This window comes from Chrysemys picta, chromosome 5 (genome assembly GCF_011386835.1).
Source record: "Chrysemys picta bellii isolate R12L10 chromosome 5, ASM1138683v2, whole genome shotgun sequence".
NCBI classification, from domain to species: domain Eukaryota; kingdom Metazoa; phylum Chordata; order Testudines; family Emydidae; genus Chrysemys; species Chrysemys picta.
The window spans coordinates 107,441,997-107,458,388 of NC_088795.1; the positions used below are offsets into that span (position 1 = coordinate 107,441,997).

The 16,392-nt window shown below is 47.3% G+C and overlaps 1 protein-coding gene across 1 annotated transcript; it reads right to left on the reverse strand.

The window, feature by feature from the left end:
* Positions 1-8,908: 8,908 nt before the first annotated feature.
* On the reverse strand, positions 8,909-11,279 carry LOC135983751 (uncharacterized). The gene is made up of 2 exons (XM_065597007.1): positions 10,143-11,279; positions 8,909-9,547 (listed from the first exon to the last, which is right to left on the reverse strand). Exons 1-2 carry the CDS (start codon positions 10,681-10,683, stop codon positions 9,045-9,047), a joined length of 1,044 nt encoding a protein of 347 aa, XP_065453079.1. The 5' UTR covers positions 10,684-11,279; the 3' UTR covers positions 8,909-9,044.
* Between the last annotated feature and the right edge of the window lie 5,113 nt (positions 11,280-16,392).

A 16,392-nucleotide genomic window follows, 5' to 3' on the forward strand; every position in this document is an offset into this window, starting at 1 on the left:
AAAGTGAAATTAAATTTGTTTCAGGTTGAACTAAACATTATCTTTCACCCAAAACAAATCATTTCTTTTGAGCTTTTCTAAATATTTTATTTTGAAAATAAATTTGAAGTAAATTTGGAAACAAAGTTTTTTTAATAGAAAAATCAAAATGATTTGTTTTGAAAATGTTGAAATGAAATGTTTTGATTTTGTCAATTTTTTTAGGGAATTTTCAACCAAAGAGTCCAGTAATTTGGACACAAATTCACAAAAAGTTTAAGGCACATTTTTTTTATCCAGCACTACTCCTAAATTACAAGTCAACCTGAAATAAAGTCAATAGACTTGTAACCTCTCTTGAATCCACCCTGGCTACAAATAAAAGTTTATCAAGGTGGCTCACCACCTGCAAAGCGTCTCAATCAAACTGTACCACCTGGGCTTCAATTACGCAGTGTCTGGTGGGGAAGAGATTTGGGGCACCTTTCTGGTAGTCTGTGTCTGCCCTGGGCTGTGATTATATGAGGAAACCATCTCTTGTCTCTTCTCTGGGATAACCTTATGTTCCTTCCTCATGAACCAATTCCTTTCTCTGCCCCATGTCCATGAGGGCTGCAAGTCAGGGTCCCTTGACTGTGATGACCCCCCAATATCCATGGACACCCTTTATAAAGGGTCATCTTATTATAGGCAACTGACTCATGGGTGCTGTGCACATATCTTGGGCTTTTTCCATCCTTGGGTAGGAATCACATATTGTGCAATACTCCTTCACTGCCTCAGTTTCCCACTCTTGACTGGAGTGTGAGCTGTGCCTCAGTTTCCTCATCTTCAGCTGTGGTCTGAGCCACAAACAGCACTGAGCCATGCCTCAGTTTCCCCCCCCGATTTCAACAGGAGAATGAGGCACATCAACACTTAGCTGTGCCTCAGTTTCCTCATCTTCAGCTGTGGTCTGAGCCACAAACAGCACTGAGCCATGCCTCAGTTTCCCCCCGATTTCAACAGGAGAATGAGGCACATCAACACTTAGCTGTGCCTCAGTTTCCTCATCTTCAGCTGTGGTCTGAGCCACAAACAACACTGAGCCATGCCTCAGTTTCCCGCGATTTCAACAGGAGAATGAGGCACATCAACACTTAGCTGTGCCTCAGTTTTCCTGGTACAGAAAGGCAGTTGGCTCACCTCTGTGGGGATTTAAGTAGCCTTCACTCCCTCTCCCTGCAGAGTCATCTGTACGAAGCAACCACTTTTGTTTAAACCATTTCACTGAACACCAAGACTGTCCTATAGGGGCATTCAGCACCCTGTATGCCACTTCATGCAGGGAGAGCTCTCTCAATGGCCTTTGGCCCTTGCCTCTACATTCCCTCTCTGAGTTGGGTCATAGACATTTGATTTGTAACATTCTGCTTGCTGGGGAAATCCACACTCTGGTCTGCAGAGAGCCAATGGGTTGTTTGTCTACCCCTTAATGTATAGGCACATAAAAATCCAGGAAAATTGCAGGTCAGTGGTTACACACAATGGGAATGGTCATGCCTCTCCCTCCATTCTCCTTCCTGTTCCTCACAATTCCGTGGTGGGGAGAAGCCCAGTAAGTTCAGAGGGACAGAACTAGAAAAATTAAGAAAATAAAGAACGTTCAGAATGTTGCTACATGTTTATGCAGCAGGTAGCTAATTGAGTGACCATTATGTAAACACAGTCACAATTACAAGTAGATTATTTTACAGAGCAGGAGATTTCCTAGGGTTTAACCTGTCATTTGCATAGGTTAATTTTAAATGGCAGTGCAAATTTAGCTTGAAAAGATAATTACAATATTTCACCTCCTTTCATCTCGGGTTATGTAAATGAGACTTTAATCTTTTTGCAGTTCATATTATATTAATAAGTTTAAAAAACTCTTGATTTATGTTATGCTGTCAATCACTTGAGTAGAATGGACTCAAATGAAAACAAGTGGATACAAATCAGGCTAATTTCCACAGTTATTCTCTTATGTCTTTCTTTATATCGATGGGGTTGTTCCACCTATTCCTGATAAGCAGGTGAACAGAGAGATAGTTTGACAGGTACTTTATTAGGTTGATATGTCATTTTTATCAGACAAATGGTAAATGAATTCATCTCTCTAATACTCAATCTACTTCTAATGATCATTCATTCAGAAGTTCACTGTCTGTGATTTGAAATCAGCACTGTTCATGAGCAGACAAATTGTGCCCAGCCAAGGCTCAGGTGGGCAGCATGAGGCTGCAAGGCTCTTTCCCCACCCCACTCTTTGTGGCTCCCCTGACATTCATTTGTACCCCAAGGGCAGCTAAATATCCCAAAGGGGACTGGCAGATGGGGGTGGAGAGGACTCCAACCTCCTCAGCCCCCTACCATAGTGGCCCCTGGAGCTGACTCAGCACATAAGGGCTACCCCTTACTATCCCTTCCTAACTACCCCAAGAGGCAGTGCAACTCTGTAGAACTCACAATTTGGGCAAGTGCCAAAGAGCCTGTCTACACTGCAAGTACAAACCTGTGGCACCAAGTCTCAGAGCCTGGGTCAGCGGGCTCAGGCTGCGGGGTCAAATTGCAGCATAGACATTCGGGCTTGGGCAGGAGCCTGGGCTCAGAGATCCTTCCCGCTCAGTTTCCCAAACCCTGGGCTCAGAGACCCTTCTCCCTCATAGCATCTCAGAGCACAGGCTCCAGCCCAAGCCCAAACATCTATATGGCTATTTTTAGCCCCACAGCCCAAGCCATGCCAGCCCAAGTCAGCTGACCTGGGCCAGCCAAGCCATGTCATGCATCTTTTATTGCAGTATAGACATAACCTAAGTGGCCCAACCTGGGCTTCAACCCCTGCTTTTTGCACCAACGATTAGAGGTGATTGAAAATACATGTGGTTCTCAGTTACTACAGTCTCAGTTTGTGAATATAGTGGGTTTGTTATGGCGGCTATCATTAATACATTGTTGCCCCTTTGCTCAGCAGAAGCAAATTTTGGGGCCTTGTAGGTCAGCTTTGTGTTTGGAGCAGAAATCAGTGCCCTGGAGTCAGGTATTTTCTTACTGTGTTTATTTTTATTTACAAAATATACACACATCCTGTTTCCTTGAACAGTGGTGGCAAATTGCACATAGGCAACTCCTTTTTCAGACAATAAAGTCCTACTACCCTATCTCAAGAAGCAGCTGCCTTTGTCCTCTGTCTTCCTCCAGGACTCTCATAAATCTCCAAACAGATCCAACTAGTTAAACATGTTCTGTGCTTCTTTTTCTCACTCAGCTGTCCTGTACTTTATGCAAGGGAAAACACTCATCCAAAGCTCCCCTCGGGGAAGACTGGCCTCTTTTTGTGCAGCTGCCCCAGAAGCCCAGACAAAGAAGAGAACTTTAACCCTCACAGTATCCTAAATGATTTTCTCTAAGCGGTTACTGCATGACCGCTAACTCTGTCTCTGGAAAGTTTCATCCTGAGCACTAACCCATCCATGATGCCTAAACATACAAGCCATTAGCACTGTTCACCATAAGCACGGTCTTATATTAAAATTATATGTTATGGTGGATATATAAAAAAATGAAAATGTCAGGGTTCAAGCTTCCCCAATGCCTGGGGATGTTTGGCTCCAGATTGCGTTCAGGGCCATATCCTTTTTAAGATGCTTTAAATCTGCTATTTTCTAAAACTAGCTTTTCAGGTTAGAATAGTTAAAAGAGCTTAGAAAATTAGTTTATTAGCTTGCACCATAATCAACAACACAATGATGGGCCATTCAGTGCCTTATATCAAAAAAAAGTAATCTCAGCCCAGTTGTTCTTGTTACCAGTATTTATCATTTATACAATATGCTAGGCACCCTACAAATATGTAATAAACAAATAATAATAAAAATCCTATTTCTTATATAATGCTTTAAGTTGCAAGATAACCTAGAAGATGACAGATTGCTAGTCTGAAGAATTTACCATATAAATAGAGAAACCATATAGGGACAGATTCTCAGCTGTTATAGACCCCAATTTACACCACTTCAGAATCTGGCCCATGATCTGCATACAAAATAAAAAACATACCCAAACCTTCATCCATATTTTAAACCAAATCAGATCTTCTTTGGGAATTCTAAGACATCAGGTTAACCAGGGCTGGCCTTATCATGAGGAGGAGGAGGTGCCACTAGGACCCAGAGTGTAGAAAATTGTGTTTCCTCATGCTGCATATGTATTCTCTCTGCTCTAGATGCACAGAGATGGTGGAGTGCTGTGTTGGAGGAAAGAGGGCACAAAAGACATAACAGGCAGGCAGATGAAAAGATGAGAGGGAATAACAGAAAGCAGCAGGAACTGCGGAGAGAGAGAGGAGGAGGAGCCTCTTATGTACCTCTCTTAACACTCCCAGGAGCCTGGACTGATTAACACCAGCTTCTCAGGGAGCTTCCTGTTTCCTGCTGCTTCCCTGAACCCACTTGAGGAGAACGGGTAGTCAACTGAAGTAGTAGGAGCGAGTTAGGCCCTTAAGATGCTGATATCTTCCCTCACTCAGGCCCTGCTGCCAGCCTGCTTATTTGTCCCCTTCAATTGAGTGTTGAGAGCCACTATAGCTGGCACAGAACAGCTGTCATGAGTGAAAGAAAAACACACCTCTCTGGGGCAGCATTCAGAAAAAAGAAAGAAAGCAAAGGAAGCTTTGTTATCTAAGCAGGAAGGAGCTCTCCTGAGATACATAGACACAAATGTTCACGATGAGCCTTCCGGTCCCAGTGAGGATCTGAGTGGTGAGGAGATGCCTGACCTTCCAGTTAGTCAGAGTGCAGGTGACCTGGCAGCTACTGCAGTATCCCTATCTCCATCTCAAATGGATGTAACCATGCACAGTCCTGAATAAAAGTGTAGATCAGAGAAGAGTGTGGTGGAGGCGCAAGAAACAACTGCTGCTGAGTTTAGTTCCTTAAGTTTAGATGATCCAGGACTGTGAAACCACTTGAGCAGTAGCCTGAGGAACTTCCTTGTACTGCATGGGCCACAGCAAGTGAAAAACTTCATGTTCCCCAAAGACAATGAAAATAGAAGTTTCCATCCAACACATTACTGGCGTGAAATCCCCAATGGTGACAAAGTGGAGAGGCCATGGCTTATGTACTCAAAACCCCAGAATGCTGCATACTGTTTTTGTTGCACATTCTTCCAGTCTAATGTTCCAGCCACACTGGGTTCTACAGGAACAAAGGACTGGAAAAATCTGGCTAGAAATCTGGCATGCCATGAGAAGGTAGCAAATCACCAGAGAGCATTCCATAGTTGGAAAGAGCTTGAGATGAGAATAAGGTTAAAGGCTACCATAGATGATCAGCATCAAGAGAAGACTGCATCAAAGTCTCTTTACTGGAAAAATGTTCTGAAAAGGCTCATTGTCATTGTGAGAACTCTTGCTACCCAAAACCTAGCACTGCGTGGCACTTCAGATCAGCTGGAAACTTCCTTAAAATTGTGGAGCTGATGGCTGAGTTTGATGCTGTACTCCAGAAGCATCTGAGGGTACGTCTACACTACGAAATTAGTTCGAATTTATAGAAGCCGGTTTTATTGAAATCGGTTGTATACAGCCGATTGTGTGTGTCCACACAATAAAATGCTCTAGGTGCTCTAGTCGGCGGACCGCGTCCACAGTACAAGGCTAGCGTCGACTTCCAGAGCATTGCACTATGGGTAGCTATCCCACAGCTATCCCACAGTTCCCGCAGTCTCCGCCGCCCCTTTGAATTCTGGGTTGAGATCCCAATGCCCGGATGATGCAAAACAGTGTCGCGGGCGGTTCTGGGTACATGTCGTCAGGCCCCTCCCTCCCCCGTCACAGCAACGGCAGACAATAGATTCGCGCCTCTTTACCTGGGTTACCTGAGTTACCTGTGCAGACAACATGGAGCCCGCTCAGCTGAGCTCACCGTCACCATATGTCCTCTGGGTGTCGGCAGACGTGGGACTGCATTGCTGCACAGCAGCAGCTGCTAACTGCCTTTTGGCGGTAGACGGTGCAGTAGACTGGTAGCCTTCATCGGCGATCTGGGTGCTGGCAGCCGTGGGGCTTGCCTTTTGGCAGTAAATGGTGTATTACGACTATTAGCCGTCCTATTACAAGTCGGGTCATCGCACATTAGCAGAGTCTTCCCCGAGCAGCCGATTGTGCAATAGGCCTGAAGACCATCGTCATACGCCGCCCCGTATTTGCTGCCAAGCACCCAGAAAGATGCCGAGGGCTATCAGTCACGCTGCACCGTCGTCTTAAGATGTAAAAAATAGATTTGCTCTGTATTCATTTGCTTCCCCCTCCCTCCGTCAAATCAACGGCCTGCTAAGCCCAGGGTTTTCAGTTTAATCTTTGGGGGGAACATTCTGTGTGACAGTTGTTTGTGTTTCTCCCTGATGCACAGCCACCGTTCTTGATTTTAATTCCCTGTGCCTGTACGCCATGTCGTCACTCGGCCCCCCTCCCTCCTTCCCCTAGTCCGTCAGATACTACGTTTGCGCCACAGCTCAGAGAGCCGAGAAGCGGTTCGCGCCTTTTCTTTGAATTCTGGGTTGAGATCCCAATGCCCGGATGATGCAAAACAGTGTCGCGGGCGGTTCTGGGTACATGTCGTCAGGCCCCTCCCCCCTCGTCACAGCAACGCAGACAATAGATTCGCGCCTTTTTACCTGGGTTACCTGTGCAGACAACATATCACGGCAAGCATGGAGCCCGCTCAGCTCAGCTGAGCTCACCGTCACCATATGTCCTCTGGGTGCTGGCAGACGTGGGACTGCATTGCTACACAGCAGCAGCTGCTAACTGCCTTTTGGCGGTAGACGGTGTAGCATGAGTGATAGCCATGGGGCTGGCAGCCGTAGGGCTGCATTGCACCAGCCCCTTGCCAGGCGATGGTATATTATGACTGGTATCCGTCGTCATCGTATTGGTGTGGCTGTCAATCATGGCCACCTGGGCAGACATGCTACTGTTTCGATGATGATGGCTACCAGTCGTAATATACTATTTTCTGCCAATTGCCCAGTATTGTCTGCTAAGCACCCAGAAGAGGCCGAGGGCGATGCTGGGTGCTGGCGGACGTGGGGCTGGCAGACGTGGGGCTGCATTGCTACACAGCAGCAGCCCCTTGCCTTTTGGCAGATGATGGTATTTTATGATTGGTATCCGTCATCGTCGTACTGGTATGGCTGTCACTCATGCTGCACCGTCGGCTGCCACCTTAAGATGTAAAAAATAGATTTGTTCTGTATTCATATGCTTCCCCTTCCTCCGTGAAATCAATGGCCTGCTAAGCCCAGGGTTTTCATTTTAATCTTTGGGGGGACCATTCTGTGTGACAGTTGTTTGTGTTTCTCCCTGTTCCTGTACCTGTACGCCATGTCGTCACTCGGCCCTCCCTCCCTCCCGCCCTCCCTCCTTCTCCTGGTCCATCAGATACTACTTTCGCGCCTTTTTTCTGACCAGGCGCCATAGCTAGCACTGGGATCATGGAGCCCGCTCAGATCACCGCGGCAATTATGAGCACTATGAACACCACGCGCATTGTCCTGGAGTATATGCAGAGCCAGGACATGCCAAGGCGAAACCCGGACCAGGCGAGGAGGCGATTGCAGCGCGGCGACGAGAGTGATGAGGAAATTGACATGGACATAGACCTCTCACAAGGCACAGGCACCAGCAATGTGGAAATCATGGTGTCACTGGGGCAGGTTGATGCCGTGGAACGCCGATTCTGGGCCCGGGAAACAAGCACAGACTGGTGGGACCGCATCGTGCTGCAGGTATGGGACGATTCCCAGTGGCTGCGAAACTTTCGCATGCGTAAGGGCACTTTCATGGAACTTTGTGACTTGCTGTCCCCTGCCCTGAAACGCCAGGATACCAAGATGAGAGCAGCCCTCACAGTTGAGAAGCGAGTGGCGATAGCCCTGTGGAAGCTTGCAACGCCAGACAGCTACCGGTCAGTCGGGAATCAATTTGGAGTGGGCAAATCTACAGTGGGGGCTGCTGTGATCCAATTTGCCAGGGCAATGAAAGACCTGGTGATAGCAAGGGTAGTGACTCTGGGCAACGTGCAGTCAATAGTGGATGGTTTTGCTGAAATGGGATTCCCAAACTGTGGCGGGGCCATAGACGGAACCCATATCCCTATCTTGTCACCGGAGCACCAAGCCACCGACTACATAAACCGCAAGGGGTACTTTTCAATGCTGCTGCAAGCCCTGGTGGATCACAAGGGACGTTTCACCAACATCAACGTGGGATGGCCGGGAAAGGTACATGATGCTCGCGTCTTCAGGAACTCTGCTCTGTTTCGAAAGCTGGAGGAAGGGACTTTCTTCCCGGACCAGAAAGTGACCATTGGGGATGTTGAAATGCCTATCGTGATCCTTGGGGACCCAGCCTACCCCTTAATGCCATGGCTCATGAAGCCGTACACAGGCAGCCTGGACAGGAGTCAGGACCTGTTCAACTACAGGCTGAGCAAGTGCCGAATGGTGGTGGAATGTGCATTTGGACGTTTAAAAGCGCGCTGGCGCAGCTTACTGACTCGCTCAGACCTCAGCGAAAAGAATATCCCCATTGTTATTGCTACTTGCTGTGCGCTCCACAATATCTGTGAGAGTAAGGGGGAGACCTTTATGGCGGGGTGGGAGGTTGAGGCAACTCGCCTGGCCGCTGATTACGCGCAGCCAGACACCAGGGCGGTTAGAGGAGCACAGCAGGGCGCGGTGCGCATCAGAGAAGCTTTGAAAACGAGTTTTGTGACTGGCCAGGCTACTGTGTGAAACTTCTGTTTGTTTCTCCTTGATGAACCCTCCAAACCCCCCCCACCGACCCGGTTCACTCTACTTCCCTGTAAACCAACCACCCCACCCCACCCTCCCCTCCCGCTTGCAGAGGCAATAAAGTCATTTTTTTTTAACATTCATGCATTCTTTATTAGTTCCTTACAGAGGTAGGGGGATAATTGCCAAGGTAGCCTGGGATGGGTGGGGGAGGAGGGATGGAAAAGGACACACTGCATTTTAAAACTTTAACTCTTATTGAAGGCCAGCCTTCTGATGCTTGGGCGATCATCTGGGGTGGAGTGACTGGGTGGACGGAGGCCCCCCCACCGTGTTCTTGGGCGTCTGGGTGAGGAGGCTATGGAACTTGGGGAGGAGGGCTGTTGGTTACACAGGGGCTGTAGCGGCGGTCTCTGCTCCTGCTGCCTTTCCTGCAACTCAACCATACGCTCGAGCATATCAGTTTGATGCTCCAGCAGACGGAGCATTGCCTCTTGCCGTCTGTCTGCAAGCTGACGCCACCTATCGTCTTCAGCCCGCCACTTGCTCTGTTCTTCCCGCGATTCAGCCCGCCACCTCTCCTCTCGTTCATATTGGGCTTTTCTCATCTCCGTCATTGACTGCCTCCACGCATTCTGCTGTGCTCTATCAGCCTGGGCGGACATCTGCAGCTCCGTGAACATCTTGTCCCTCGTCCTACGTTTTCTCTTTCTAATGTTCACGAGCCTCTGCGAAGGAGAAACATTTGCAGCTGGCGGAGGAGAAGGGAGAGGTGGTTAAAAAAGACACATTTTAGAGAACAATGGGTACACTCTTTCATTACAAGGTCGCATATTTCGGCTTGCAGGCAGCCATCGTAGGCCACAGTGTTTTGGCTTTTTTAACCTTCTTAACATGCGGGAAAGGTTGCAAACAGCAGCGCATTTCCCATATCAAGGATGAATTGGGTTGTCCATTTAAAATGGGGTTTCAATGTAAAAGGAGTGGCTGCGGTTTCCCGGTTAACATGCGGCACAAACACAAGTAAACCCCCCCGCCCCACACACACACACGATTCTCTGGGATGATCACTTCACCCCTCCCCCCACCGCGTGGTTAACAGCGGGGAACATTTCTGGTCAGAAGAGCAGGAACGGGCGCCTCTGAATGTCCCCTTAATAAAATCACCCCATTTCAACCAGGAGAGCTTTCTGGAGATGTCCCTGGAGGATTTCCGCTCCATCCCCATACACGTTAACAGACTTTTCCAGTAGATGTACTGGCCGCGATTGCCAGGGCAAAGTAATCATTAAACACGCTTGCTTTTTTTTTGTAATGTTTACAAATAGTTACAAAGTTACACTCACCAGAGGTCTCCTGTGTGCCCTGAGGGTCTTGGGTGAGTTCGGGGGTTACTGGTTCCAGGTCCAGGGTCACAAACATATCCTGGCTGTTGGGGAAACCGGTTTCTCCGCTTCCTTGCTGCTGTGAGCTACCTACAGTACCTCCATCGTCATCTTCCTCGTTCCCCGAACCGTCTTCCCTGTGTGTTTCTCCAGTGAGAGAGTCATAGCACACGGTTGGGGTAGTGGTGGCTGCACCCCCTAGGATCGCATGCAGCTCCGCGTAGTAGCGGCAAGTTTGCGGCTCTGCCCCGGACCTTCCGTTTGCTTCTCTGGCTTTGTGGTAAGCTTGCCGTAGCTCCTTAATTTTCACGCGGCACTGCTGTGTGTCCCTGTTATGGCCTCGGTCCTTCATGGCCTTGGAGATCTTTTCTAATACTTTTCCATTTCTTTTACTGCTACGGAGTTCAGCTATCACTGCTTCAGCTCCCCATATGGCGAGCAGATCTCGTACCTCCCGTTCGGTCCATGCTGGAGCTCTTTTGCGATCCTGGGAGGACTCCATCACGGTTACCTGTGCTGATGAGCTCTGCGGGGTCACCTGTGCTCTCCACGCTGGGCAAACAGGAAATGAAATTCAAACCTTCGCGGGTCTTTTCCTGTCTACCTGGTCAGTGCATCTGAGTTGAGAGTGCTGTCCAGAGCGGTCACAATGAAGCACTGTGGGATAGCTCCCGGAGGCCAATAACGTCGAATTCCGTCCACACTACCCCAATTCCGACCCGCAAAGACCGGTTTTATCGCTAATCCCCTCGTCAGAGGTGGTGTAAAGAAACCGGTTTAAAGGACCCTTTAAGTCGAAAGAAAGGGCTTCGTTGTGTGGACGTGTCCAGGCTTAATTCGGTTTAACGCCGCTAAAGTCGACCTAAACCCGTAGTGTAGACCAGGCCTAAGAAGAGTCACCACCCAAGAAATGTACACACACCACTACCTTGGAAAAACAATTCAAAATGAGATTATACAGTTACTGGCAACAAAAGTCAAACAGAAGATTGTGGCAGATCTGAAGTCAGCAAGATATTACTCTGTTATTCTAGACTGCACACCTGACATTAGCCATACGGAACAAATGACTTTAATGGTGCATTTTGTAACAACAACAGAACCTAGTGAAAATGTCCCTGCAATGGTGACGGTCAGAGAGCATTTTCTAGAATGTATTGACGTTGATAATACTACAGGAGCAGGTATGACAAATGTGCTTCTTAAAAAGCTGGAAGATACGGGAATTGCGATAGCTGACATGAGAGGTCAGAGCTACAATAATGGTGCCAATGTGAGAGGAAAGAACAGAGGAGTGCAGACACGGATCCGAGAGTTAAACCCTCGAGCTTTTTTTATCCCATGCAGGTCTCATTCATTGAACTTGGTGGTCAGTGATGCAGCATCAGCTTCTAGTGATGCTGCTGAATTTTTTAATGTAATTCAAAGCATCTATGTATTTTTCTCTGCATCAACTCACTGATGGCAAATTTTGAAGCAACATCTGGGAACATCCTCTCTGACACTGAAACCACTGAGTGCCACACGATGGGAAAGTCGAGTGGAGGCGATAAAGCCTATCAAACACCAAATTGGGCAGATAGATGATGCCATAGTTGCCATTATGAAGGGTAATGCTATGACAGGAACTGTTCGTGGGAGAACAGTGGCAGAGGGAAATGGAGTCACCAGACACATGCAACTTCAAATTTCTGTGTGGCTTTAGTGTTGTGGCATGACGTACTGTTTGAAATAAATGTTGTAAGCAAAAGACTCCAAGGTGTTAACTTTGATGTATCTGGAGCAACGAAACAACTGGACAAAGCAAAGTCATACCTACAGTCTTACCGGTCAGATGAGAATTTCAAAACATTCTGAAGAGTGCACAGAAGTTGGCAGAGGAACTTCACACTGAAGCTATTTTCCCACCCATTCTAGAATACAAGAGTCACCAAAGAAGAAGACATTTTGAGGCATGGGATAATCCCATAAGAGATCCCAAACAACAATTCAAAGCTGAATTCTTTAACCAGGTGCTAGATTGTGCTGGTGCAAGGAAGTTTCGCGCCCTAGACGAAACTTCCACCTTGCGCTTCCCCCCCCCCCAGTCCTGCGGCAGCTCCCCGCCCCTCCCCCCCCACCCTGAGGCGTGCCCCCCGTGGCAGCTCCCCCCCCCGCCCTAAGGCGCCCCCCCCCCCACGGCAGCTCCCCCTCCCAGGGAGCCATGCAGCAGATCCCCACCCCAGCTCACCTCTGCTCCGCCTCCTCCCCGAGCACGCCGCTCCCGCTCTAATTCTCCTCCCAGGCTTGCGGCGCCAAACAGCTGATTGGCACTGCAAGCCTGGGAGGCAGGAGATGTGGCGCGGTGACCACGCGCTCAGGTTGGAATGTTGTAAAAAAAATTGGGGGCACTGCTTTTTGACGCCCCCAAATCTTGGCGCCCTAGGCAACCGCCTAGTTCACCTTAATGGTAGCACCGGCCCTGAATACAGTCAATTGAAGAACATTTTATGCAGCTCAAGGAACACAGCAGTATATTTGGGATGTTGTATGATATTCCAAAACTCCTCACTATACCTGAAGAAAACCTACACCAGCAATGCAGGGCACTAGAGATGGTGTTGACACATGATGATATGTGCGATATTGATGCGAGTGATTTAGGTGATGAACTGAAAGCCCTTTCAAGATACATTTCAGCAGGATCAACTCCAAAGGCTGTTCTGGTATATATGTACACAAATAAGATGACCATCCTCATTCCAAATGCTTTTGTTGCTCTGCGCATACTTCTAATACTTCCTTCATGGTGTCAAGTATCAGGGCCATGTTAGTCTGAATCTGTAAAAAGCAACAGAGGGTCCTGTGGCACCTTTAAGACTAACATAAGTATTGGGAGCATAAGCTTTCGTGGGTAAGAACCTCACTTCTTCAGATGCAAGTAATGGAAATTTCCAGAGGCAGGTATAAATCAAGGGAGGAGAAACTGCTTCTGTAGTTGGATAGCCATTCACAGTCTTTGTTTAATCCTGATCTGATGGTGTCAAATTTGCAAATGAACTGGAGCTCAGCAGTTTCTCTTTGGAGTCTGGTCCTGAAGTTTTTTTGCTGTAAGATGGCTACCTTTACATCTGCTATTGTATGGCCAGGGAGGTTGAAGTGTTCTCCTACAGGTTTTTGTATATTGCCATTCCTGATATCTGACTTGTGTCCATTTATCCTTTTGCATAGTGACTGTCCAGTTTGGCCAATGTACATAGCAGAGGGGCATTGCTAGCACATGATGGCATATATAACATTGGTGGACGTGCAGGTGAATGAGCCGGTGATGTTGTAGCTGATCTGGTTAGGTCCTGTGATGGCGTTGCTGGTGTAGATATGTGGGCAAAGTTGGCATCGAGGTTTGTTGCATGGGTTGGTTCCTGAGTTAGAGTTTTTATGGTGCGGTGCGTGGTTGCTGGTGAGAATATGCTTAAGGTTGGCGGGTTGTCTGTGGGTGAGGACTGGCCTGGCTCCCAAGGTCTGTGAAAGTGAGGGATCATTGTCCAGGATGGGTTGTAGATCACTGATGATGCGTTGGAGAGGTTTAAGCTGAAGACTGTAGGTGATGGCCAGTGGATTTCTGTTGGTTTCTTTCAAAGGGGGAGGGATAGCTCAGTGGTTTGAGCATTGGGATGCAGAGGTGGCATCGAAGTTTGTTGCATGGGTCCGTGGGTTTTCGCTTATTTGTACTGTGGTGTCTAGGAAGTGAATTCCACCATGATTTCAACAGCTTCCACCCCACCATCAACCTCAGCCTGGACCAATCTACACAGGAGGTCCATTTCCTAGACACCACAGTACAAATAAGTGATGGCCATGTTAACACCACCCTATACCAAAAACCCACCGACCGATAGCTCACTGATAGCTCAGTGGTTTAGCAACCCAGGGTTGTGAGTTCAATCCTTGAGGGGGCCACTTGGGAATCTGGGGCAAAATCAGTACTTGGTCCTGCTAGTGAAGGCAGGGGGCTGGACTCAATGACCTTTCAAGGTCCCTTCCAGTTCTAGGAGATGGGATATCTCCATTCATTTTTTGGGCCTGTCTTGTAGCAGGAGGCTTCTGGGTACACGTCTGGCTCTGTTGATTTGTTTCTCTATTTCCTTGTGTGTGTATCATAGTTTTGAGAATGCTTGGTGAAGATCTTGTAGGTGTTGGTCTCTGTCTGAGGGGTTGGAGCAGATGCGGTTGTACCTCAACGCTTGGCTGTAGATGATGGATCATGTGGTGTGTCCGGGGTGGAAGCTGGAGGCACGAAGGTAGGCGTAGCGGTCGGTGGGTTTTTGGTATAGGGTGGTGTTAACATGGCCATCACTTATTTGTACTGTGGTGTCTAGGAAATGGACCTCCTGTGTAGATTGGTCCAGGCTGAGGTTGATGGTGGGGTGGAAGCTGTTGAAATCATGGTGGAATTCACTTCCTAGACACCACAGTACAAATAAGCGAAAACCCACGGACCCATGCAACAAACTTCGATGCCACCTCTGCCCACATATCTACACCAGCAACACCATCACAGGACCTAACCAGATCAGCTACAACATCACCGGCTCATTCACCTGCACGTCCACCAATGTTATATATGCCATCATGTGCCAGCAATGCCCCTCTGCTATGTACAGTGGCCAAACTGGACAGTCACTATGCAAAAGGATAAATGGACACAAGTCAGATATCAGGAATGGCAATATACAAAAACCTGTAGGAGAATACTTCAATCTCCCTGGCCATACAATAGCAGATGTAAAGGTAGCCATCTTACAGCAAAAAAACTTCAGGACCAGACTCCAAAGAGAAACTGCTGAGCTCCAGTTCATTTGCAAATTTGACACCATCAGATCAGGATTAAACAAAGACTGTGAATGGCTATCCAACTACAGAAGCAGTTTCTCCTCCCTTGGTGTTCACACCTCAAGTGCTAGCAGAGCACCTCACCCTCCCTGATTGAACTGACCTTGTTATCTCCATACGGATTTATACCTGCCTCTGGAAATTTCCATTACTTGCATCTGAAGAAGTGAGGTTCTTACCCATGAAAGTTTATGCTCCCAATTCTTCTGTTAGTCTTAAAGGTGCCACAGGATCCTCTGTTGCTTTATACTAATACTTCCTGTAACAGTTGCCAGTGGAGAACGCAGCTTCTCCAAGCTGAAGTTAATAAAAACACATCTGCGGCTCCACAATGACACAGGAGAGGCTGGTCGGCCTTGCAACCATCTGAAAAGAGCATGAGCTGGCCCAGACTGTGGACCTTCAGGAAGTCATTCAAATCTTTGCAACCAAGAAGGCACGGAAAGCACCCACTTTGATTATTCAAACGGTTAAAAATGCCAGTGTTTACTATGCAGACAAGAAAAGTAACATTTGCTGTTCAGGCGTTTGAAAGTTAAGTGTTACTTAAAATTTTGGAACACGGTATTTTAAGTTGTTAGTTCTCCTTTACTGCGGTAGGTAGCAGAGCAGTAGCATTAGAGGAGTAGAACAGGAAAAAGGCAGAATTGAGACCTTTCAAAGTTTTGGCCCAAGCAAGGGGGATGGGGGCGTCATTTGAGCTCCCCACCTCAGGTGCCAAAATGTTGTAGGCCAGCCCTGAGGTTAATTTTTATTTCTCAGTTTTCATATGGCTGGACTTTGATTACACATGGATCTGGAATATGAAGTGATGAATATCTGTTTGCACAATACGTCAAGTAAGGTGGGAAGCAGAAAATACCAATAACCTCAAGAAATCACCTCTTCATAGAATCATCTTCCTATATGATTTCTGGTTAACATCAAAACATTTTGGTGCTTATCCAAACTACACCTCTAAATGGATTGAGGTTTGCTCATCATTGCAGTCCCCTTCCAGAACAAGATATCTTTTAAAATGTATTCAATTTTTTTTTTTAAGGGAAGTGTCATGTGAAGGGGTAAGTAACACTTCCTCATTCACTTTCTCCACACCATTTATGATTTTATACACTTCTATCACATCCGCCCTCAGATATCTCTTTTACAAGCTGAACAGTCCCAGTCTTTTTAATCTCTCCTCATATGGAAGCTGTTCCATACCTCTAATCATTTTTGTTGCCCATCTCTGTACCTTTTCCAATTTTAATATATTTTTTGAGATAGGGCTACCAGAACTGTATGCAGTATTCAAGGTGTGAGCATACTAAGGATTTATATAGTGGCATTATGATATTTT

What these genes read in the sequence shown, in the direction of transcription:
- LOC135983751 (XM_065597007.1), bottom strand. Translation starts at nt 10,683, where the DNA reads ATGGAGTCCTCCCAGGATCGCAAAAGAGCTCCAGCATGGACCGAACGG. An exon ending in GGGCACACAGGAGACCTCTG is followed by an intron (nt 9,548 to 10,142) that starts GTGAGTGTAACT and finishes CTCCTCCGCCAG; the next exon opens with CTGCAAATGTTTCTCCTTCG.